Here is a 24,295-nt window from a genome sequence, read left to right on the forward strand (position 1 = left end):
TCAAATTACAGACTGCCGAAGTAGAGAACACAAGTTAGAATGATATATCGCAGCCAACTTTATCAGCATGCTCCCTTGTAAAATATTCACCTAATCCTAATGATTTTATTGCTCCACAGGAAAAAAACATGTTGGCAGGATAGGCACATTGATAATTATTCATGTGCAGGAAAACCTGTAAAAGCAAATTCCAAAATTTCAACTGAATATGATCAATACTTTCCTTGACATTTGATATTTTAGGGAAAAAAGAGGCTAAGTATACAAATATGCACATGGAGTCACTCTGAGTGCTAGTAGTGTGATCTACACACGTGTCGAACAAGCAACTTGAACTCCGTGAGAGGGACTATTGGCAGAAAAATGACTTTCCTCTTGCTAAGCTCAAAAACTATTTATTTATACAGTGGCTGTATTCATGGAAAATTATGTATAATAAAGTTATGTGGAAAAAACTGTTTATGTGTAAAGACAAAGTTATGTTCTAGGCTCAGATATTTATAATCAGGTTTTTTAATAGCATAAATGTCCCATGAGAAATCACAAAGTTGGGCAAGACTTGGGCAATTCTTTGCTGTGTAGGACTGCCTCCCGTGTACTAAACACCCCTAAAGGAACAGTACCACAGTCCTCTGAGGACCACTTCTCTGGGGGGTACAGCAGAATCCATGAGGCTTACCTATTCCAAACACTTTAAAAACTTCAGATTTATCACATTTTACACTGTACAAGACAATCTTTCTACAAATTCCCATAGATTTACCATTCTTTGTTCTAAAAATCTCGAAATTCAATCCAGCTCTCAGATTAGAAATAAGGTTTCAAAGTGTATTAAAACAGTTTTAAAGAGGGGTAAGAGAGTTTAAAGAACATGACCCACGTTAATGACAGAAAATTCATGACAACTGGCCTAACACATCTAAGGAGCTTCAGAAATTTATCAAACTGAAGTCAAGGATGATTCAGTTAGGAACACAAATTAAAACCTAGGTCTTTTTATCAGTGCTTCCTGGTGTTGCCACTGAGACAGTCTGCTTTGTTTTTTAGAGAAACAAATATACTGATCAAGTCTTCAGTAAATTTTGTAAGTAGCAACATTTCTGTTATCCAAAATACTATTTATCAGGCCAAACAGTATGAATTAACTAATGTGGTACCTACTTTACCACAGAGGTGGGTAATATCTGGGCCCTGCTATTTTTTCCCCTTGGCTCTGCCATGTGCGTTGCAGGATCTTAACGCCCCTAGCAGGGACTGAACCCTGGCACTCAGCAGAGAAAACACAGAGTCCTAACCACTGGACCACCAAGGAATTCTCAATTTGAAGTATTTTAATTCACTGTAACCTGTAGCCAAAACGTTCCTTAAAGTGGTTAAATAGCAAAATAGTTAGACACTAAGCTAAAAAGATTTTGTATTAATACATCTCTTTACAAAAAAAGAAAGTGAGACAGCTTACAGAAATAAATATCATGCAACAAAATAAAAAACAGTGTCAACAGTTACAATGATTACAAAAGAACTGCAACCTAAAATAAAGCATTTCTCATCTATCAAATTAGCAGAGCTTGTAAAAATCATAGTCCTTAAGGGGAATGTTTAAACAGGAATTTGTATATTGTTCAAGTCAGCAAAGCAAAGAAAAAATAAATAAAAAGAGTTAAAGGTCAGTAAGAAGAAACAAAACTATTATTATTCACAGATCATGACTGTCTGCACATAAACCCAAGAGTCTAAAGAAAAGTAATTACAATTAATAAGAATATTAAGCAAGAGTTAAACAAGCGATCTTATATACAAAAACCAGTTACATTCTTACATGCCAGCAACAAAGACATAGAAGACATGATTTAGAAAAAAGTTAAAATAACAAGAACATCAAAAATGTACCCAGGAATAATTCTAACAGAGAAAGGGCAGGGTTCACATGGACAGAATTATAAAACATCACTGGCGTTTGTCAGAGGTTTTCTGATTCTAACTAGCAATAAAGAGTGTGCACTTAAAAAACTACTGGAATTCATTAAAGAAGAACTAAATTATACTATACTCATTAAAAGAAAGACTTAAAATTGTCAAGATGTCAATTCAACCCAAATGGATGCATAAAGTCAATGCAATTTCAACCAAAATCCTAATAGAGGTTATTGAGGAACTTGATAACTTCAATCTAAAATTCACGTTTAAGAGCAAAGGCCCAAAGACAGCTAGGATATTTGTAAGATAGAAGAATAAGTTTGAAAGGGACTTGCCTTAGAAGATAAAGACAATATACAAATCAATTATTACATTAAAATTAAGAAATTCTGCCCAAAAGCTATCACAGGGAATATAAAAGACAAATCACACACTGGTAGAAGACACAGAAAATATGTAATTGATGAAAGATTATTATCAAGAATATAGGAAGAATTCTACAAATGAATAAACAGGCAAATCAATAAATGGGCAAAAAACATGAAGAGACATTTTACAGGAGAGGAAATATGAAAGACCAACAAATACATGAAAAGATATTCACCCTTATAAATAAAACAACTGAGATATAATTTTACACCATCAAATGGGCAAAATTTAAGAGTTCTAACATTACCAAATGTGGATCAACTGTCTATTAACACTGTTAGTGAGCATCTAACCCAGCACAACCACTCTGGAAAACAACCTGCATTATCTCATAAAAACGGTGACACGTGTTAAGATCCAGCAACCCAGTTAGAGAGATTGCCACATATGTGAGAATGCTCATAGAACATTACTCGTCATAACAACCAAAAAATGTCCATCAGCAGAATAACCAATAAATTATCTATAGTATAATCACAATAGAATACTACACAAGAATAAGAACAAAAAATTACAACTACATCTTAGAAATGTATTAAGTGATTACTAACAAAGTGCTGATGACTACATAAACCATTTTTATAAAGTTCAAAAGCAAGCAATACACTATCTAGAGATGATAAACTACTTTCTTTTAAAAGCAAGAAAATAAAACATAAAACCCAAGGTAGTAGATATCTAGGGTGGGGAGGGTGGGCAGAAATGAACACAGAAGTGTTCGCTACTACTCCAGATTTCTGTGCACGGAAACAGGGATCTGCTGAACAAACAACATAATTATCTATTTTGTCTTGCATTTAACTCTAAGTACAAAACACACAGCTGACCATCTGTATTTCAAAACAGACAAAACACACACAAAGAACTCCAGAGATGATTCCGTTTGCCACTGGTGAGTACTTAAGGACCACTAGCCCAGGTGACACCGGGATTTCCTCCTTGAGGAAAAATCCCTGGATTCACTGACAATTAGTATTAAGAATTTATAAGAAGTATTACCCTGTAATAACTTTCAAATGACATGAAGAAGGAATTTCAACACCTACTTTACAGGACTTACTTTATCCTTAGAGAAACAGAAACTCTTAAAAGTTTCAGTCTGAGAAACTCTGCTCTCCTAAAAAAAGAAAGGTATTTAACTTGGCACTCTGGATCCTGGAAAGGAGCATAAGGCTTACTTAAAAAGAAACAAAATTATGGTTGGTCTCAGCTCTTTTTTCGGGTCTCAAAAGAAAGCTCATCAGAACAAAAAGACAAGTCTTCTATTATTACTGTCCATAACAAGGATGATGTCTTAAATTTCGAGAAAACAGCTCTGCGGATTTTCTCCAAAGGTCAATAAACACACCTCTTTCAAACACTTTTTCACAAAGTCTGGACATATTTGCCGAATTTAGCCTTATGCTTCTCAATTTAGAATTTTGATGATGAATTTTCTGATTCATCAAGACAAAGAATACGCAAATGCCTATGGACTTCATAAATCAAGTACCTAACTGAGTTGCTGACCCATAGCTCCCGTCCTCGATGAGCTCGTATGAAGAAACAAAATAAGTACACATTTAAAAGATTCCAGAACAAGATGGTATGCTCAAGTGACCAATGAGTGATACAATAAGCACTACTGTCTCACATTTCTAGAATGTGGAAAAGAATTTTTAGAGAAGGCAATTTCCTTTCAAAAGAAAATGGAATGACAAAGTACAGAGGACAACATGATATATATTCAGGCAAGAGCGTCGGCAAAGGACATTAAAGCAAATAAAAACAATGAGTCTAAGATAAAGGAAAAAGATGTCAATTCAAGGAGACCACAATCTTTCAGAAAGCAAAAACGAAGCTGAGAAAACCCTACAGCAAAAGCAATCATGTATAATCATTTATAAGGCATTCCCAACATGAGTGACTCTTCAAAGATTCCTAATGACTTTGCTTTCTTACTGACTTAAAACAACTGGACAGAAAGAAAAAAAGCTGTAAGTACACAGATAGGGAGGAAAATAGAGGTGGAGAAAGCAAGGACACAGACATCATGTGTTTCTGAGAACAAGAAGAAAATCAGAATTAACTTCCAATTCAAGAAGTATCGCAAGTGAAATGCTTTAAAGCAGCCACATTCCTAACATACGCGCTGGAGATAAAATTGCATTTCTACAAAAAAACAAATAAAACATAACTACTTCTTTGAAACCTATGTTTAATGCTCTATTTGAAATTCCAATACTCTCACTATAATTTGGCTTCCCTGGTGGCTTAGATGATAAAGAATCTGCCTGTGATGTGGGAGACCGGGCTTTGAAACCTGGGTCGGGAAAATCCCCTAGAGAAGGGGTTGGCAACCCAGTCAAGTATGCTTGCATAGAGAATCCCACGGACAGAGGAGCCTGGTGGGCTACAATCCATAGAGTTGCAAAGAGTCGGACACAACTGAGCGACTGACACTTTCACTTTGACATAATTTAATAACCCATCCACTCAAATTGTCCTAAAATACCTCTGTTGAAATTCACCCTTTCAATGAAATAAAAGTTCCTGTTAAATGGACTTTATTCAATCATTTAAAAAAATAACTAATTTATCAAAAGTCTGTTGTGTGTCAAATTTTTACATAGTCTTTAGTAGTTCTATGATCAGTATCTGTGAAAGTGGTAATAACTTATATGTAATCAAATGTGATACAATCCATAATCCTTTATCTGTGATTCTAAATCCAAAAAATTCTAAATAGCAGAGGATTTTCATAACATCTGACAACATGACTTGAGCTAGTGTGAGGTCCTTATAGCCTTTAAATCATAAAATTATGAATACATTTCACTGCAGAGATTAGTAAAGTGTTTGGGGGTACCACTATGGGTTTTATATCATACACATTGATTTTATTCAATTTACTACAATTCTGTAAGTCAGGGACCTGGCTCTAAGTCTCCGACCTAATTAATGGTTAAAATATAGTTCCTACCCTCAGTGAACTCAACTCATATTGAAGGAAAAGATAAACACGCATTTAAAAACATCCCAGAACAAGACTGTATGTTCAAGTGACCAGTAAGTGGTACAAATAGGCTCTGTTTTATTATTCCTGGAGTGCTTGTTTCTGAAACACATCTGGATTTTAAAAAGCATGATTCATCCATCATGACGGAAGGTAAACATGATCAGTATTGTCAAGTAAATCAAGACATAATGATCCTGCAAGGATGTGCTTCTCCTCCAAGATGAATGTGATACAGAGCCGATCAGTGCAAGTACCAGACACTGCTATAGTGAGATCTCAGTGTCAAGATGGGACCATGAGAAGAAAAACTGGTATCTCAGAATCAAATGAATTGTGCAGAGGTAGGGAATGAATGGAGAAGGCAATGGCACCCCACTCCAGTTCTCTTGCCTGGGAAATCCCATGGACAGAGGAGCCTGGTAGGCTATAGTCCATGGGGTCGCTAAGAGTTGGACACAACTGAGCGACTTCACTTTCACTTTTCACTTTCATGCACTGGAGAAGGAGATGGCGACCCACTCCAGTGTTCTTGCCTGGAGAATCCCAGGGACGGGGGAGCCTGGTGGGCTGCCGTCTATGGGGTCGCACAGAGTCGGACACGACTGACTCGACTTAGCAGCAGCAGTAGGGAATGAATGTTGCAACTGAGCAGGACGAGCGCTAACCCCTATTCTTCAGAGGCTCTTATCCTGAAGACCTAGGAGTGTGAAGGTCTGCAGAGAAAGTGTCTGCTCATTTTTCTAAATCCACTTCCTAAAACTGATAGCCACAGAATGGGATCCTCTGAAGAATGCACTTCAGGAAGACCAAAACTCAGTAAAGAGAGGATTCCACAGTGCAGGGACTGGCAGGCACAACACTGCCTGATGCAAAGAGCCGACTGATTGGAAAAGACCCTGATGCCGGGAAAGATTGAGGGCAGGAGGAGAAGGGGGCTACAGAAGATGAGATGGTTGGATGGCATCACTGACTCAATGGACATGAGTTTGAGCAAACTCCAGAAGACAGTGAAGTACAGGGTAGCCTGGCGTGCTGCATTCCGTGAGGTTACAAAGAATCAGACACGACTTAGCACCTGAACACAACAGGAGCAATGCCAACCCCCCGTTCCCTGCCCTCTGTCACTGTAACAGATCTGTGGCTGGCTCTGGCTGCCCAACCAGACTACATTTCCCAGCCTCCAATGCGTATAGGAGTGGCCAGGTGACTAAGTGCTCTCCAATGGCAGATGATACAGTGATGTGGACTCTGTAGGGTCTCGGTCTTGAGAATTAAACCTACATACCTCAGCAGTACCTTCCCTTTTGGAAAAAAGAAGTGGCTATGATCAGCTTCTACCACACACATGAGGACAGCACCCTGAGGAATTGTAGATTATGAAGATGAAAGGACCCTGGACCCCAGAATGTCTGAGTGGATCACAGCTACCCTGCTGACCACTCAGGACCACCACGTGAAAGAGAAACCTGTTTCTTGAACGACTTTACTGTCGCAGCTCTTTACTACTATAGCTCAGTCTTCACCCAACAACACCGGTGAGGGAGCTACATCATGGACCAGCCGTTCCCCTCCACCTGAGCCAGTTTCAATAACCCTATGTAAAAGGCAAACTCCATCTTGAGAAAAATCTAAACAAAATTACTATTTCTCTCTTTTATCTGCATTCTAGGGCTATAGCCTCAGAGAAACAGGAATTCTCTGCAATCTACAGCTGGGGCCTCACAGAAACAGGAATTCATTCATTCAGCAAACTTTGGAGCACTTAGTACTATATGAAAGATATTATGCAATACACTAAGAATACATAAGCCAACATAATAAAGACAGTCAACACACCCCTCCTAGGGTCAGGGCCTCTGTTTCACCCAGAAGTTAAGCTCTAGGTCCTCCTTTCTGTCCCATCTCCAGCACCTTGCTGGGCCTTTTTAAAACTTTCGTTTTTTAGCTGCACTGGGTCTTTGCTGCTGCCCAAGGGCTTTCTCTGGTTGCGGTGAACGGGGGCTGCTCTCTAGCTCTGGTGCGTGGGCTTCTCGCTGCAGTGGCTTCTCTTGTTTTGGAGCACAGGCTCCAGAGCACGCAGGCTTCAGGAGTTGCGGCGCATGGGCTCAGGAGTTGAGTACAGGCTCTAGAGGGAGGGCTCAGTTGCTCTGAGGCATGTAGATCTTCCCGGACCAGGGATGGAACTGGGCGTCCCTGCACTGCAAAGTCAAAGTCGCTCAGTCATGTCCCGGCTCTTTGCGACTCCATGGACTATACAGTCCATGGAATTCTCCAGGCCAGAATATTGGAGTGGGTAGCCTTTCCCTCCTCCAGGGGATCTTCCCAACCCAAGGATAGAACCCAGGTCTCCTGCATTACAGGCGGATTCTTTACCAGCTGAGCCACAAGGGAAGCCCAACAATACTGGAGTGGGTACCCTATCCCTTCTCTAGTGGATCTTCCTGACCCAGGAATTGAACCAGGGTCTCCTGCATTGCAGGCGGATTCTTTACCAACTAAGCTATCAAGGAAGCCCCTGCATTGCAAAGTGGACTCCTAACCCACTGGACCACCAGGGAAGCCCCGCAGTGCTTTTTACATAACAGACAATAAATATTCATTAGGTAAATGAACTGAAAAATAAATTCATTTATCCTCAACGAATTCAGTCTAATGGGGGAAACAAAACAGTAAAATCTTGCACCTCTCAAATCACAGGCATGCAGTATGTTCAGTGATTTGCAGAAATGAACGAATACATGGACACTGAACAACATGACAGCAAATGCTATAGAGGGGCGGGAGGAATTAGAAATCAAAATCTTTCCAGAGAAACTGAGATTTGCCATGAGTTCTGAAGGACAATTAGGAGTTAACCAAATAAACAAGGTAAGGAATCAAGAAGATGTAGCACCCATGCTGTCTGAACATGTTTACCATGACTGGAACTTAAGGGCAGAGTTCCAAGCACACAACAAACATATCTAGTATTCCTTCAAATACCACTGCTTCCACTAATTAAGCCAAAAACAGAATTCTTTTCTTTAGCATCTGCATCACTCTACCTGCTTAATACAAACTGCTGTCAATGCAGAGCTACCCACCTCTTTAACACCCAGATTTAATTTTCACTTTTAAATCTAAAAAGAGAATTTATTTGACTAGTTCTAACAAGCCCTCCATCATATAATCAAAGAATCTCAAAGCTGGTAGGAATCTGAAAGGTCACCAGGTAAGTGGTCTCGGAATCATTTCATCAGCTACAATCAGTTCTTTGCAGTCATGTGGAATTTCTGATCTTTCTCTTATAGTGCTTTATATTTTGTCTCAGTGTGTTCACTGATATACACATGCTTGCTCTCCCACTAGACTACACAGTTTTTATGTATAATCCACATCCTTCTTTATCTCATATTCTTTCCGTGCTCAATAATCATAGGATCTGTAAAAGAATCTTCTTTTAATCCGATCCAATCCCATCAGGTCCCTCAGTCCCTGTCAAGTCCCAGTCATTTGCTTGTTCCTGTGTACAGCCTCATTGTTACCTCCAGGAAAGATGAGTTGTTGTGCCTTCTTTCCAAGACCCACAGAGTTTCCTTCCTTTTTTTTTTTTTAATGTATTTTTTTTTTTGGCTACACTGGGTCTTCATTGCTGTGTGCAGGCTTTCGCTGCAGCAGCACGCGGGGGCGACTCTCTAGTTGCAGGACGCAGGCTTCTCCTTGCAGTGGCCTCTCTTGTCGCAGAACACAGGCTCCAGGGTGGGCAGGAGGTCCTCAGTAGTTATAGCACGCAGGCTTAGAGGTCCTGCCGCATGTGGAATCTTTCCAGACCAGACCTGGGATGGAACTTGTATACCCTGCATTGGCAGGTGGATTCTTAACCAGTGGGCCAGCAGGGAAGTTTCTTCCTTCTGTTTTTAATACCATTGATGCCACACTGCTTCTCTTTTACCTCCATTTCTATGTTATAGATTATGGAGGCTGACTACTCCAAATGTCTGGGGAGGGAAATGAAACAAGTTCCAAATAAACCACCCCTTTTATAAGCTGCAGAATGTCCTTATCTCAGAAGTTGTCAGATTTTTAACTGCAGATGTTTTAAGCCTAAAATCATCAATGGCCTTTCCCATACCACCTTCTGTTCCTCTGACAAGGTTACTGTGTTTCCTGGAGACTTCCTGTTTGAATAATCACACACTTGGGTGTCCGAACTCCCATGTGTCCATTATTCACCATAAAAGGGACCTGAGGAAGTCACCAGGCAGTTGAACATAAAATGATGTATGAACAAAAACAGCTGTGTGTTAGCAGGATGGACAAAAAGACAGCAGGGATCTAGACACTGCTGTGAATTTCAAAAACAAGGTCTATTTAGTCAGGCGTGGTTAAAAGGCTGCTGATTCAGAGCATTAGTGGCCCATTTCATAACTGAAAATCACCAGGGATGTGAAGAACTCCTTTTAGTTACTTCCACAGAGTCGCACCCCTACACCAGCCTTCCTAGCAGTCTCCCTTTTGGGAACAAAGCTGCCTCTCCTTTCTCTCACAGAAATGGCAAATGCAACTTAAAGGTTTCACAAAAAATTTAATACTTGTTTTGTTCCCCATGCCAAAGAACAGATCCCTCTTCCCCAAGGGGTTTTCCTACTTAAAACAAAACGGGAAAGCACAGACACACAAAGAACATAGAAAAACAGCACAGAAAACAAGCCTACAGTCTCCAAACATCTGGAAAGTTTGTTAATTTGCACAGTGTATCTTCGGGTACACTAGATTTACCATCCGTGTCTTGTGCCAGGATACAAGAACTTTAAAGTGGGCCTAAAATAAAACCAAGCTTTATCAGAATGGCCACAAAACTGAATGATGCCAACTGCACCAGGAACTGATGCTAACTTATTTCTTGGCAAGCTACAAAAATGCTGAAAACGGCAGTAAACAAACCAGCTTGAGCCTCTGAAGCGATCCTGATAAAGTAAACAAATTTCATTACAGCTGCATTACAGATGGGTCCACAAACTTTCATAATCTGTAGCAGAGCTGTAAGAATCTGGTATTCAACAGACTTTCTATCCCATGACTTATCTAAAATACTCACTAGAAATTCACAACCATGCACAAAGCCACTTTGAAAATCCTAGATGCTCAAGCCCACAGAACAAGACGCTTTTGCCACGAAGGGGCAACCACATGACCAGAGCAATTAAAGTATACAATTGCTCTTTGGGTTTCCAGCTGTCTTTCCCCCCAACAATGTTCACCTTTAGCCTCATGTTTCTTCTCACCTCCAAAAAAGAACACAACTTCAATGAAAATTTCAGGATGCTCATCATTACCAGATCAGGATCTGGCATTTAAATAATAATAATCTAAAAACAGTAGCACTGAAACAACAGAAGTCATCGTCCTTCAGAACAAGGTCCATAAGCAGCAGGAACCGCTAGGGGAAGAACAGCAACACCAGCACAAACAAACTGCTAAACCAAGGCAACTACACCCTAACTTCTTTGGTAAAGTGAAAGTGAAGTCGCTCAGTCATGTCTGACTCTTTGCGACCCCATGGAGGCTCCTCCCTCCATGGGATTCTCCAGGCAAGAGTACTGGAGTGGGTTGCCGTTTCCTTCTCCAGGGGATCTTCCCAATCCAGGGATCGAACCTGGGTCTCCTGCATTCCAGGCAGACGCTTCAACCTCTGAGCCACCAGGGAAGCCCACTTCTTTGGTAAGAAGAATTAAGCAAATTAAGCAAGGACCCATCCGTAAAACACATTTTTTAACAGCTTAAACTTTCCTAAGTCTCTTTTCAACTCCAAAATTATTCTAGTTAGCCACATATTTAAAAGTCCAGAGATGCCAACATTCCATAAAACTGGTTGTTTAGGACAGAGTCAGAAAACAAAATCCATTTCTAGATCTAATCATTTCACATTGCCAAGCTACTATAACTTAGTCCTCAGTAGTCGGTGATAATAAGATGACCTCAGATTTTGAGAACATCTGGGCAAACCATTCCTGCCTCTAACCAGGATCTTTGCTGCCAGAGCAGGAAAACATCACTTCCCAGTCCCTGCCAGTGAACAGAAAGTGCAAGAGAAGCTGTTCAACTCATTTTCAACAAGCTGTCATGACCCCCTTTTCAAAATCTGTGAAGCTCTTCTCTTGGAAATACTTAACATCCTTTTATTCTCTTTGAAGACAGCTGATGGAAAAACCCGCTTATGCTTCTGTATTTTCCCAACTGGCAAAAGGGGTGGGGGCATTTTAAGCCCAATCCACAGACTAGAATGCAGCAATGAGTGCCATCCTTTTCATAAGAAATGTGAATTTAAAAATCATCAGTCACTCGACGTAATGCCTGTGTCACAGCAATGTGTACAAAGCAGGACTATAAAGAAAGCAGATAAAGTAGGACTGTGATTAAGTAATACTTCATCTTAGTAGAAGTGAAGGTAGTATGTTGTGGGGGAGGAATACAAAATACAAAATCCAAGTGGGAAATATAACCCTCTTCTTCAGAGAGAAAGCAAAAAAAAAAAAAAAATTAATTTTAAGGAATCTAGGAATCCCCTGATTGAACCTTAGCTCAGGAGTGCTCTGGGGAACCTAAAGAGATAAACACAGAATGACAGATAGATACACAGATAAGACAGATTACATAGACAGAGTTGTAGGTTTATAAACTAACATTTACAGCAATCAAGGTGAAGGGAGTCACTTTTGAGCTTGAAAGAGGAAACAGTGACAAAGAAATCTCCCAGGACCACAGCAGTTATTTATCAATCAATAAAAGGTGGTTTAGACCTATTCAGTTAGCAAACATGAATAACAAAAAAGCCACAATGTAAGAGAGTTGACTTGAAGCAGAGGAAATGAAATGGAAACTGGAGATGGCCCTGACAGACTTATCTTTAAAGATGTCAGATAAAGTAAGCAACTGAACTAACTTGGCTATTCTCAACAACCAGAAAGGAGTCACGGATAAGGGAGAAAGGAGATAAGGTAGCGTTCCCAACCACCCTTCAGGAAACGCGGTATGTGGTGCACTTTTCCTATCAGTAGACACTGACGAAACACAGGATCTCACTCTGAAATTCAATAAATTCCTTAGAAATTCCTAGAAGTGTTAACAGCTAAATATAAAGCTAGTACAAGCACCCAAAACCTAGTATTTTTCCATTGCTAACAATCCTCTGTTCTTCACAAGTGCGTGCAAAGATCCTTTTTAAACAAACAACCCAAATCCAGCACTCAAGCAGAGACCTGTCAGAGAAACCAGGCTCAGGACCCCCGTTTACTTTCATTTCACTGCCCAGTTTAAAGGTCCTCCTCAGCTCTCCATCACTTACCAGGCTTGTTCTAACACAGCCAGGTGGCAAGAGCATCGTCTATCCACAGCAGATCTGAATTCAGTTCAGATTGACCTAAACTCAACCTGTTCCACCTCAGAGCAGAAGTCATCTTTTATTACTGTCCATAGGGGTGACTAACCAAGTCCTCACTTGGTTAAAGGTAGTGATGAGAAGAGCAAAGAGAACTGCTCACCTGCACACACTCCACTTCCTAAGACTGATTATGAAGCTCAACTGAATGCTTTTCTGAACCTACTCTGTGGGTAGGTCAGTTAAAATCAGCTGACACCTCAATGAAGATCAGCTGGCTGGCTTGTTCATCCTTTCATTCAAAAAAACATTTCTTAATGCCTATTAATGCCAGCAACTGCTCGTGGCATAGAAAGACGGCAAGAGAAAGAGAGTTTAGATTAAGTCTCAGATTCTGTGCTCTCCTATTTTAAACCAAAATGACACCTCAAACTAAAAAAGTCACCTGTATGTTTTTTGTGTTTTAAAAGACTGAAATGTTTCTTAATTCTTCTTTCTAATTTGAATAATTCACATACAACGAAGTGCACATCTATATATATGTATACACCTATGTAATCTCCATGCAACTCAAGATACAGAACGTAAAGTGTGAAATATAACGGAGAAAAATAAAACCTGATCATTGGTCATGTCTCTGAAAACACTGAAGGCATCTCTATAGTCACTGCCATGGGCAATCATTCTTCATGTACACTGTGATTTATCATCACGAACAAAAGTCATTGAGTCCCTAACTCTACACAGGACCACTTATATTTTTTACTTCAAAAAAAAATTTTTTTTTAAGTGAAGGAGGCTGATTCTGAATGTTTACTTTTAGAAACTTGCAAAACAGAAAGAAGATAAAAGAAATCAAAAAAAGATGATACAGCAAAAATCCAATGTTGACTGCAATATAATAGGAAGCAGCCATGCAGCTGGAAACAAAGAGTAAAAGCAGGGAGTTGAGGGAATATACAACTCCTAAGTTTTAAAAGAAATAATGTAAATCCCCTAATTCATCTCCCAGCCTTGCCACAAGACATCTGAGAGCACCACTGTCTAAGAAAGAGATAAGTCTGCTTTATTTTATTCATGAATACGTCGCTGCATAGGGCACCAGGCTGACTGGACCCAGTTATTTTAGGCTGGCCCCCCTGGAAGAGTCCATGGAAAGAAAGGCAGATGTTCTTAATTAGTGTCCCCACAGTCTGGCACAAAACTCTAAAGCCTCAGCAACATTTCTATAAATGAGTTTTCTGCTAACCCCTTTGAGCAAGCTGTCCATTTTAGGCTTGCATGAGCAACATCTAACTTGGTCATTTTATAAGAAAGGAGAGGTCTGCAAATCTTAGCAAGGCCCTCTTACAAACCTTAGAGCAAGAAATTTAGGCAAAGGGATAGAAGTAGCACACAGTCATCTTGAAATTTCACCCTTTGAAATGACGGTTTAAAAGAAGGGACAGATTCGTAATCTCTTATTTTCAACAATCTCCTCCAGAATTTTGGACAGTAAAAATAAACAAACAGCTCTGCTCTAAACTTTGACACTTTCCCCTAAAACTCAAACCGAACAGCAGCAGAGCTGTCAATTACATACAGCTGGAAACAAGAACCAAGGAAAGAAGCATCTGTTGGTTTTGCTGCCTGTTAACTCTAGACAAATAAGTGGCTATTATTCATCTGTCTAACCACTTTAATGTGGTTCTTCACTATCCTGCAGAAAAGGCATGCCTCAGTATGCCTGTATTCCAACTGCACCCCAATGAGTTAAATAAACTAAAAATCCCACACACAATAAGCAAATAAAGATATTTCACTGCAACCCTTCCCCACAACTGCTTAATAATAATAGCCTTTTAGAGTCTATTTCAACAATAGACATGTGAATACATATTTTAAAATAAAATTTATGTCTATTTCTAAAGAAAAAATACACAATATTAACATTAAAATTTCAGGAACGGTCACAAGGGAGATTCAAATCTGAGCATATAGTTTACTCATAAAATTTATCCAGCTAACTTTAAATCATATAAAAGTCTAATTTTTGCCCCCAAAAAAGGACAATCACAGATCTTTCAATTCTGTATCAGTTCCACACCCAACTTAGTACTTTCTTTAAAGCTATAGAAATAAAACCACTATGGACCATATTAACAGTGGCATATATCTCAAGAAAATGACGAGATGGCACTGATAAATTCAAGTTCAGAAGTGTTACTGAGAAGAATGTAAGTTAATGTGGACTGTTTTGGGGCTTCTTATAGTTCAGGCATTCATTTATTTACTCGTTTTTTATATACCTATTGAACACTATGCCAGACAGACTGTTAAGCATTGAAGATATAAACCCTTCAGCCTCCCTCCACATGGTGAACTAAGTGAATGCTCACTGTGTGTGCACCTTTTACCAAAAAGTTTATTATGTAACATTGAATGTATCCGTGTAAAGCAGAGGTCACCAAACTCATGCTGCAGAGGGTCAGACAGTAAACATTTTGGGCTTTATGGCCCAGGACATATTGACACACTCAACTCTGCCTTTGCAGTGCAAAAATATCCAGAGACAATACCTTAATAAATGAACTTGACTGTGTTTCAAAGGAATTTTACAGATACCAAAATTGAAATTTCATATAATTTTCATGTGTCATGTTTTTCTTCTTTTGATTTTTTCAACCAATTAAAGATGTAAAAACTGTTCTCAGCTCATGGCCCATACAAAAATAGGTGGCAGCCCAGGGCTGGATTTAGCATGTGGGCTATAATTTGCCCGCCCACACTCAGGAGAGAGACCTAGGACTCCACATCTAAGCCACAAGTTCCAGGAGGTCAGGGCAATGTCCAATCAATCATTATACACCCAGGAATCTGTATGGTGCTGAGGCATAGCAAGCAATTCTGGGCTCCAAAATCACTACAGATGGTGACTGCAGCCATGAAATTAAAAGACGCTTACTCCTTGGAAGGAAAGTTATGACCAACCTAGATAGCATATTGAAAAGCAGAGACATTACTTTGCCAACAAAGGTTCGTCTAGTCAAGGCTATGGTTTTTCCTGTGGTCATGTATGGATGTGAGAGTTGGACTGTGAAGAAGGCTGAGCTCCAAAGAATTGATGCTTTTGAACTGTGGTGTTGGAGAAGACTCTTGAGAGTCCCTTGGACTGCAAGGAGATCCAACCAGGCCATCCTAAAGGAGATCAGCCCTGGGATTTCTTTGGAAGGAATGATGCTAAAGCTGAAACTCCAGTACTTTGGCCACCTCCTGCGAAGAGTTGACTCATTGGAAAAGACTCTGATGCTGGGAGGGATTGGGGGCAGGAGGAGAAGGGGATGACACAGGATGAGATGGCTGGATGGCATCACTGACTCGATGGACGTGAGTCTGAGTGAACTCCAGGAGTTGGTGATGGACAGGGAGGCCTGGTGTGCTGCGATTCATGGGGTCACAACGAGTCGGACACGACTGAGCGACTGACCTGATCTGCTCTGATCTGATCTGATATTCAACTAAACTAAAAACATAAATCTCCAACCCGGCCTTCAAAAACCTCCTGGTCTAGAAGAGGACAAAAGTAAAGAAACAAGACAACGCCATGTAATAAGTGCAGTGGTAGATACCTACAGGGTGGTGTGAGTGGAAGATCTAATCCAGGCCAGGGAGTAGGATGGAAAGGGATAAGAGAAACAAACTGGGGAAGGATTCCTAAAGGTGGTGACACCTGGGAGAAGTGTCCCAAACCAGAGAAGGAACCCTCTGAGCACATGAAATGACAAAAGATAAGCCTAGAGGTTTAAAAAGGTCCAGACCCTAAAGTACCTTATACAGCATGACAAGGTGTCTGGACTTGATCTTAAAGGCTTGAGGAACCACTGCAGAAATTTTTCGCTAGGATATAACATCAACAGATTTGCATTTTAGAACCAGTGCTCAGTCCCAAGCAATGGCTGCCCAAATAGAAAGAGCAAAACTGGAGGCAGAAAGACCACCAAATTAGTTAACAAGCTGCTACAGTAATCAAGGTAGAATTCCATGGGGAGCTACAGTAAAGCAAGATAAAGATAAGGATCCAAGAGACATAATGGCTGGATACAGGAAGTGAAAGTGGAGTCTTGGTCAGACTGCAGTAAGGACGGGTGGGAAAGAAAGTGATGGAGTTACAGCTGCCCAGAGACTTTCAGCAGTGGATGCTATCTGCTGGCCAAACAGTAATCTTTACTGGTGCCTATAAAGCACAGTCTTTGGCAAAAGAATGGATGAGAGTCTCAGGGCTAAACAGTAATTTAGCTGTATCTTCATTTCATTAAAATACAGATTTGAACTGGATAAGATAATAAGGAATGAATTTAGTTTTGGACATGACCTCTGGACATTCCAAACTGACCATGTCCAACCTGGAGAAGAAACTGTGAATGTGAATTTCAGTTTCAGAAGAAACTGAAAATGTGAATTTAGAATGCACTGATTTGCCAACTTACTGTTACTCTGAAAACCTTGAGATTAAGAGAAGTTCATTCAGGAAGAGTAAGTAACATGGGAAAAAAAAAAGAAAGAAAAAAGAAATTCAGAAACATAAGTGGAAAGGAACAGAGGCAGGAGAAGGAAAACCAAGGGAGTTTGGTATCTCTGAATCAGTATATATATGAACTTGTATTTTAAAGTTGCCCTGGAATAAACTAGTCATTCTTTTGAGAGATCTGTTAGAGGAGCTAAGAGCTGAAGGAGCTATTATGTTAGACTGAGTCAAAAACCTACCTCCACTCTAATTTTTGGCAAATCACCACCTCAGGCTCCTCATCTTCTCCTTCCCTCAATGAGTTATGAAAATCTAATCAGTAATTGACTGGGTGCTTTAAAATACTACAAAGGCACTCCTGATTTAGTACTATAATGGCATTACATCTGGGTATGAAAATTCCAAATGAAAGTAATTGAAAGTGCTAGTTGTTAAATCGTGTCTGACTCTTTGCAACCCCATGGACTACAGCCCGTCAGGCTCCTCGGTCCATGGAATTCTCCAGACAAGAATACTAGAGTGGGTTGCCATTCCCTTCTCCAAGGGATTTTTCTGACCCAGGAATCGAACTGGAGTCTCCAGCACTGCAGGCAGATTCTTTACCGTCACCTAACCGAGTATAGACTTCTGAAGAATGGACCTTCGATCTTCTCCACCCTTCTGTCAGGTCCTGCATCATGCATTCAGTAGGTATTTAAAATATGCCTGCAGAATATTTGGAAGTAACGTGAGAATGTATGCATAAGGCTGAGGAGTGAAGAGCAAAAGGCATATCTGACTTCCTAAGAGGATTTAGAATTGAAATAGACGAGCTTTGTCCCTCCCACAAATTCGGTCAATGACAAAATCATGGGTGGAAGGGAGCTCACAGCTCTAGAATTTTCTCCTAATGTGTACATTGTTTTTCTGAATACTCCAGAAACATGAAGAAGGTATTTGGAGGAAAAGCAGTGAATTGTAGAATAGGAAACCAGCCAACAGCAACTTTATAAAACTGTGTTCACCAACTGCTGGCCATTAAAGAGGAGCTCCTTAACTTCTCAAGTTGAAACCTGCAAAATGTAAATCAGGCCTTTGTGAGACAAACTAAAATAGTGTCCCCTCAGGGTACACAAATACCACAGTGAAGTCACCAGAGTTCTGACAGTCAGAACCTACCCTGCAAAGACTTTCCTGGGGGAAAAAAATTGCTGTTTTTCCCTGTTAAATGTACACTAAGGGACCAAATAGAATAAAGTGCAATATCCTTCCTTATATAGCAATTATTCTTAGACACCAAAAAAGAGTATCTTAGATACAGCTTAAAAGCATCATTTAATCACTGTTTGTTCCCCGAAACTTATAGCGAGCTTGGACACCAATCTGATCTTGGTGTAAATTTTAGGAGTTCCATAAACTTTGACTGAGTTGGTTTTACAAGCACTCTTTTCCTTAACATAATTGTTTTTAGAAAGAGGGAAAGGTACCCTCCTTCAAGATCAAGACCCAATTTGCCAAGTTTTCACCTACAAATGACTACCAAGTTAATTAAAGAGTTTAATAAAAGGCAAGTTCTCAGCTACAATCTTACTATCAACTATTCTGCTGATAAGGATAAAACTCACTATAACTTATAAAACCCCAAAGCTAAACTCTGAAAAAGTAGTTGAATAATTCATATAGAAGTCAGGAGAGAAGATCCAGAAGTTGAAGGCAAACTAAGAAAAACTTCTTTTTAGAAAAGGATGCCTTGCTGAGATGTCTCTTCACAACAGGCAGAAAATGTGGTTCTGAATCCCACAGCAACTGTAACTCATTATATCTAAGGATACATTACACCCTGCACCCTGGATTACCATATGCGGTGCTTAAGAGATGGCTGCTTTCAGAATCAGTGCTGATTTTCCTGGCTTTCGTACAAGTGATGATAATGGTACAACCATCTAATTTGTACCTGCCATCTATTAAAACATGCCTCACCACCCAAAAAAAGGACCAGTTAAAATGATCGTGTAATTTCACACACAAGTGTATGCATGAAAAGTTTCTGGAATGTTACAAAAGAAATTGTGAGCAACAGTCTCCAGGGCAACTTAGCAACTGGAGATGAAGTACACACTAGTCATTATATTGTTTTAATTCATTATGTCATGTTTCACTTTTACAGTAAAAAAAAAAAAAAAAGATGGGATCAGTGGCAAAGTATGTATATTTCTTGTGACTACTTAAGTGAGAACTGACTTTGCTTATTTTAAAGTTTACTGTGTTTAAAGTTCAACATTAAAAGGAAAGCTAGAAAAGTGGTGGCCAGACCTAGGTCTTTCACACTGCTCCCGTAGAGTTTCACATGCTCTGTAAGGGCAGAGCACAATATGCATCACTTGTTTAAGGGTATGTGAAATCTGAACTGGATGGGAGATTTAATAGATGCACAACAGTCATGGTCCTTGAATTCATGGGAAATAATTAGTTACCTAGAGCCCATGGAGTAACTGGAGTTAGGGAGTGAATACATTGAATATCCAATACATAAAATCCTGTCTATCTGCCATAAATCAGAGATCACAACATGCATGAATACATATATCCTTGTCATTAAAAAAGAGATGGGAGAGACAGAGATTGAGGCATCTAACCCCACTACACATAAATCTCCCTCCCCTTCCAAGAACAAGTACAATAAGTTCTTGTCATGTTTTTTAGAAATTGTCCGCCTAAAAAGCTTAAAGAAATGTTTTTATGAAACATAAGAAAACTATTTTAGGTAACTTTTTACTTATTAGTTTTAAATCTACAGTTTTATGAACTTCATTTAGCAAAAATGTTACCAAAAAGTGAAGAAATTTTCAGCAAAACAAGTTCAAGCATATATAACATTTTCAGAGAAAAAAGTCTTTCAAGCATTCTATCACTAGGACCCAAAGTTCATGTATCCATTGCCCAGAAGTAGCAACCTAATGAGAGATACTGTCTTACCTAACACAGTATCTTTGTAACAGAGAAGTAATCACTGAGTAATCTACCTTCCTACACCATCACCTGAAATAACCTTTCACTACAAAGTGATCAAGGGCTTCCCAGGTGGCTCAATGGTGAAGAATCCGCCTGTCAATGCAGGAGACTGGGGTTTGATCCTTGGGTCGGAAAGATCCCTTGGAGAAGGAAATGACAACCCACTCCAGTATTCATGCCTGGGAAATCCCATGGACAGAGGAGCCTGGCAGGCTATGGTCCATGGAGTTGCAAAGAGTTGGACACGACTTAGGGACTCAACAACAACAACAGATGCAATGCTCACAGCAGAAAATTCAGAAGGTCCAGACTGTCAGCCCTATCTTTACCTACATAAGAGATTCTTATGCAGAAGTTTTCAAATGAATCTCAGGCATGTAAGACATCAAAGCCATGATTTAATAGCCATGTTTAGTATTTCAATAGCCATGTTTAATATTTCAAAACAGAAGAAATAAGACTTCGTGGAGATTCAAAATTCAACACAGAAACTTTAACAAAACAAAAATTTAAACAAAAATAAATGGATAAAAATTTCAAAAGTAATTCTGGCCAAGTTTAAAAATATAACACTTAGGAGAAAAGAGCTAAGAGCAGCCCCACAAGGTCTTGGGAGGCCCTTGGTTTCTTGCAGAATCTTCAGAAGGGCACCTGTTCCAACATACGATTTAGCTCCGTATGTTTCCAATACCTTTGAAAAACTGAACTGTTCACTTCTTCCATCTCTGAAAAATGGGTGCCTCAGAGTTCCAGTTTATAAATGTATTTTTGAAAAGTTTAATCTTCCTAATGATTTGTCTACAAATAAAATATTTACTACAAAAGTGCTAAATACTGCTTTTCTAAAACTTACTCCACACACAGTAATTTGACTTCACCTTTCAAGTACTTTCTCTGGAATCTTGACACTTACATAAAACTTAATGTATCAGAGAGCAGTGGAAAGAAAAATACAAAACCACAACCAAAAGAACCATGTGCCCACCAAATAGTTCCTTTCAAAGATTCCCCAAATCATGTTTCCAGCCTTACAGAACTATACTGATTTGATAGAAGAATGGCTTGGCACCCTGTTCTCTCTTGAAGTTCATTACTACCAGCTACCAGTAAAATCATGGCTTTCAACCTAACTGAGGCTGAAGCTCTACATGTCAAATGTCAGTTTCTTATGCATATGTTAGTCTGTTAAACACAATGATGAATCACTCAGCTTGTTTGTATATTCCAATGATGACGAAAAACTGACCCAGATCAAACATGGTTTTTCATACAATTCTTTGAGACAAACACGTCCATCCTCGTCTACCACCCAGCGATGAAGTTTTCTATACATCCCTTTCCTGATTTCTAAAAGGTCACTCACACATGCTTCTACACTTGCCCTGAATCAAAGCAAAAGGGAAGGCAGTGAGGACAGCCTTTTTACTCAGGGACCAAACCTCACCTAACAATTGCAGTGGGTGCAGATACTTCCTTTTGTTTCCTCCGTACCGAGATTAGCAGTGAAATCGCTTTGTGGCCCTTCATTAAAGATGAACAACTTTCAAGAACAATAACTTTAAAAGTGAACTTCTATTTTAATCACACGCAGGCAACAGCGGTAGTAAAGGCATTTGCTCCCCTCAAATCCCCTTAACCTTTCCTCTCTAGCGTATTCAGCAGAGCAAACAGCAATCACCCTCAACCCTACAAAGACTTTTAAACAAGGTAAAAGTGCTTAAGGTGGACAAGGAGAGGGGGGCGAGCAGGGTTTCTGATTCATGCTTCAGCACAGAGGAACCAAAGAAGCCGAAATGGAGAATAATCTAAGGAAGGAAAAGTCGGCTAAGTTAGAAGAGGAAAGCAGACAGAGAGATGCTGGCGGGAAGCACCTTGGCTCGCGGGAAGTTAGGTGTTAGATCTAGCGTAGAAGTTGGAGAAGGGAATTTCTGTGTGGCCCCGGCTGGGGAGCAGAGAGCCCACATGCGGCTGTTCGGGCCCCTGTCCAGGAGGGACCAGGGGGTGAAGGTGGCCCGGGAGCCGGGCTGCGGGCAAAGCAGCAGCAGGGCACACGGGGCTGTCACTGCTTACCCAGGTGCAGCGTGAGGTTGATGGAGTTGGGGTACTGCACCCCGGCCAGCATGGTCTGGCTCTGCCACCAGGTGGTGTCGGCCTGGTTGTTGTAGTCGGTCAGGAAGGCGGCCCCGTGCTGCAGGTGGGGCTGCCCTGCGTCGCACAGGTGACAGGACTTGGTGACCCCGGTCACCCCGGTCTGCACGCAGTACTCCTCGGGCGGAGTCCCGCACGTGTTGGTGGCCACCACGGTCACGTTGAAGGCGGCGTTGACGAACTCGGGCATGCAGCGCTGCGGCCGCCCGCCCTCGTCCGTGCACTCGTCCATGGCTGCCCGGGCGCAGCCGGCCGCGGCGGCCGCCAGCACGACCAACACCGGCCAGACGCGGCCCCGCGGCCGCAACGCCGCCGCGGCCCGGTCGCTGCCCCTCATCCCGCCGCCCCCGCGCTGGGCCACGGCAAAGGCCAGGGCGTGGGTGCGTTCCTCTTGCCCGGCGGCGTCTCTCGGAGGCCGCTCCGCGCGGGTTCAGCCGCGGGGCCCAGTGACCCGGCTCTGCAGACGCGCGGTGGAGGCGGCTCTGCCACCGGAGAAACGGGAGGGTGGGCGCCCCGGGCGAGAACCGCGCGGCTGGCTGAGAGCTGCTCCGCGCGCACCTCTCTCGCACCCGGGACACAGCCCGCAACTCGCCGCCGACCCCCGACTTCCGAGCGCGTGCCCGCGCGCGCACGCGCGCCCCCGGGGAGGAAGGAGCTGCAGGGTGGGGTCGGCACGGTGGGGTGGGGTCTGGCCGAGGAGGAAGCCCAACCCCGGCGTCCTCTCAGCCGCTCCCCGGCCCTCCGCGCGCGCCGTGGACTGCGCGTCCGCCCCGGAGACTCGCGGCTGCACCTCGCGCTCGAGCCCGCGGCGCGCGGTCGGCGGGGGAGGGCCCTGGAGGGGCGCGAGTGGTGGGCGGGGTCGGGAGAGAGGGCGGGGCGACGGGGAGGGCGGGACGACGGGGCGGTGCATGCCGGGAGGGCCGCGGAGGCGGGGGAGAGCCGGCGCCCAGCCGGGAGATGGACAGCCGGGTCCCCTGACGCCGAGTCCCCAGGAAGACTCGGGGTTGGGGGTGGGGGCAACGGAGGGGTCTTATAGGGGCGACGCCGGAGGGGCGATGGACGCTTGGAGTTGGCCCTTGAGCCCCGCGTGGTCTGGGCCGTGGCTCGGGTCCCAGCCAGGCCAGGTGTCCGTCCTGGTGTCCAGCGGGCCGCGCCCCGGGGCGGGGACCTTAGGGACCCGAAATTGCGGAGGGAGGCGGTGTGTCCGTTCTCCCTCCCAGCCCCCTCGCCGCGGGGCCGCCCCGGGAATAGCCCGTGCTGCTCGCGGCCGGCTCCAGGGCTTTCCGAGCAGAGTTCCGGGGTGTCAGGGGCTGACAAGGTCCCTGGAGATTAAAGAGCCGGATCGCAGTATCAGAATGAGTTTTCTGAAGTGATTTCCTGCCTCTGAATTAAAGCGTAGCCCGTGGTTTTTAACAGGGGCGAGGAAGGAAGTGAGAAGGCTGGGAATGGAATGGCATTTTTTTCCCCTGGGTATGCGGCAGACCCACTGCGAAATTCTTCCACTGCGTTGTTTATGTTCCCCAGCTTGCCTTTAAAAGACTCGAAAGGATCTGGGATCTGACATCCTCCTTTTCGGGCCTGCTGAGTCACGGAATATTCTCCTTGCCAGAATGACTCAGTTCACAGAACCTCAGCCAGATCATGAGGTTTAGCCCGAGATCAGAACCTGGGCACCTACTCAGTGCTGATACGACGCGCACAGACGCAGAGGGAGCGCGCTGTAAAAGTGGATGAATCGCTTTTGGCGCACCGGAGCAAAGTGGGGTGTACGCGGTGGATGCTCCTGAGACAGATTTTTTTTTTTGTAACTTTACAAGATCTTAACAGTAATAAATGCACTGGGGCGGGGGCGGGAGCGGAGAATATCTAGTTTTGTACCCAGAAGTCCAGTTAAGAGGGAGATGGTGGGGATACGAAAAGATGAAATAAGTATCCGTTCGTTTACTATGGT

General features: G+C 42.2%; 1 protein-coding gene across 1 annotated transcript in view; it reads right to left on the minus strand.

The window, feature by feature from the left end:
• The window catches only part of LAMC1 (laminin subunit gamma 1), a 121,433-nt gene extending 98,290 nt beyond the window's left edge, over nucleotides 1-23,143 (minus strand). Inside the window, exon 1 of the mRNA XM_086343479.1 lies at nucleotides 22,267-23,143. Coding sequence (XP_086199605.1) covers nucleotides 22,267-22,681 — 415 coding nt within the window. The 5' untranslated portion in view covers nucleotides 22,682-23,143. The remainder of the gene's footprint in view (nucleotides 1-22,266) is intronic.
• Between the last annotated feature and the right edge of the window lie 1,152 nt (nucleotides 23,144-24,295).

This window comes from Bos grunniens, chromosome 16, assembly GCF_055505025.1.
Source record: "Bos grunniens cultivar Pamir isolate PY7600 chromosome 16, Bosgru_T2T1.0, whole genome shotgun sequence".
Lineage (NCBI taxonomy): Eukaryota > Metazoa > Chordata > Mammalia > Artiodactyla > Bovidae > Bos > Bos grunniens.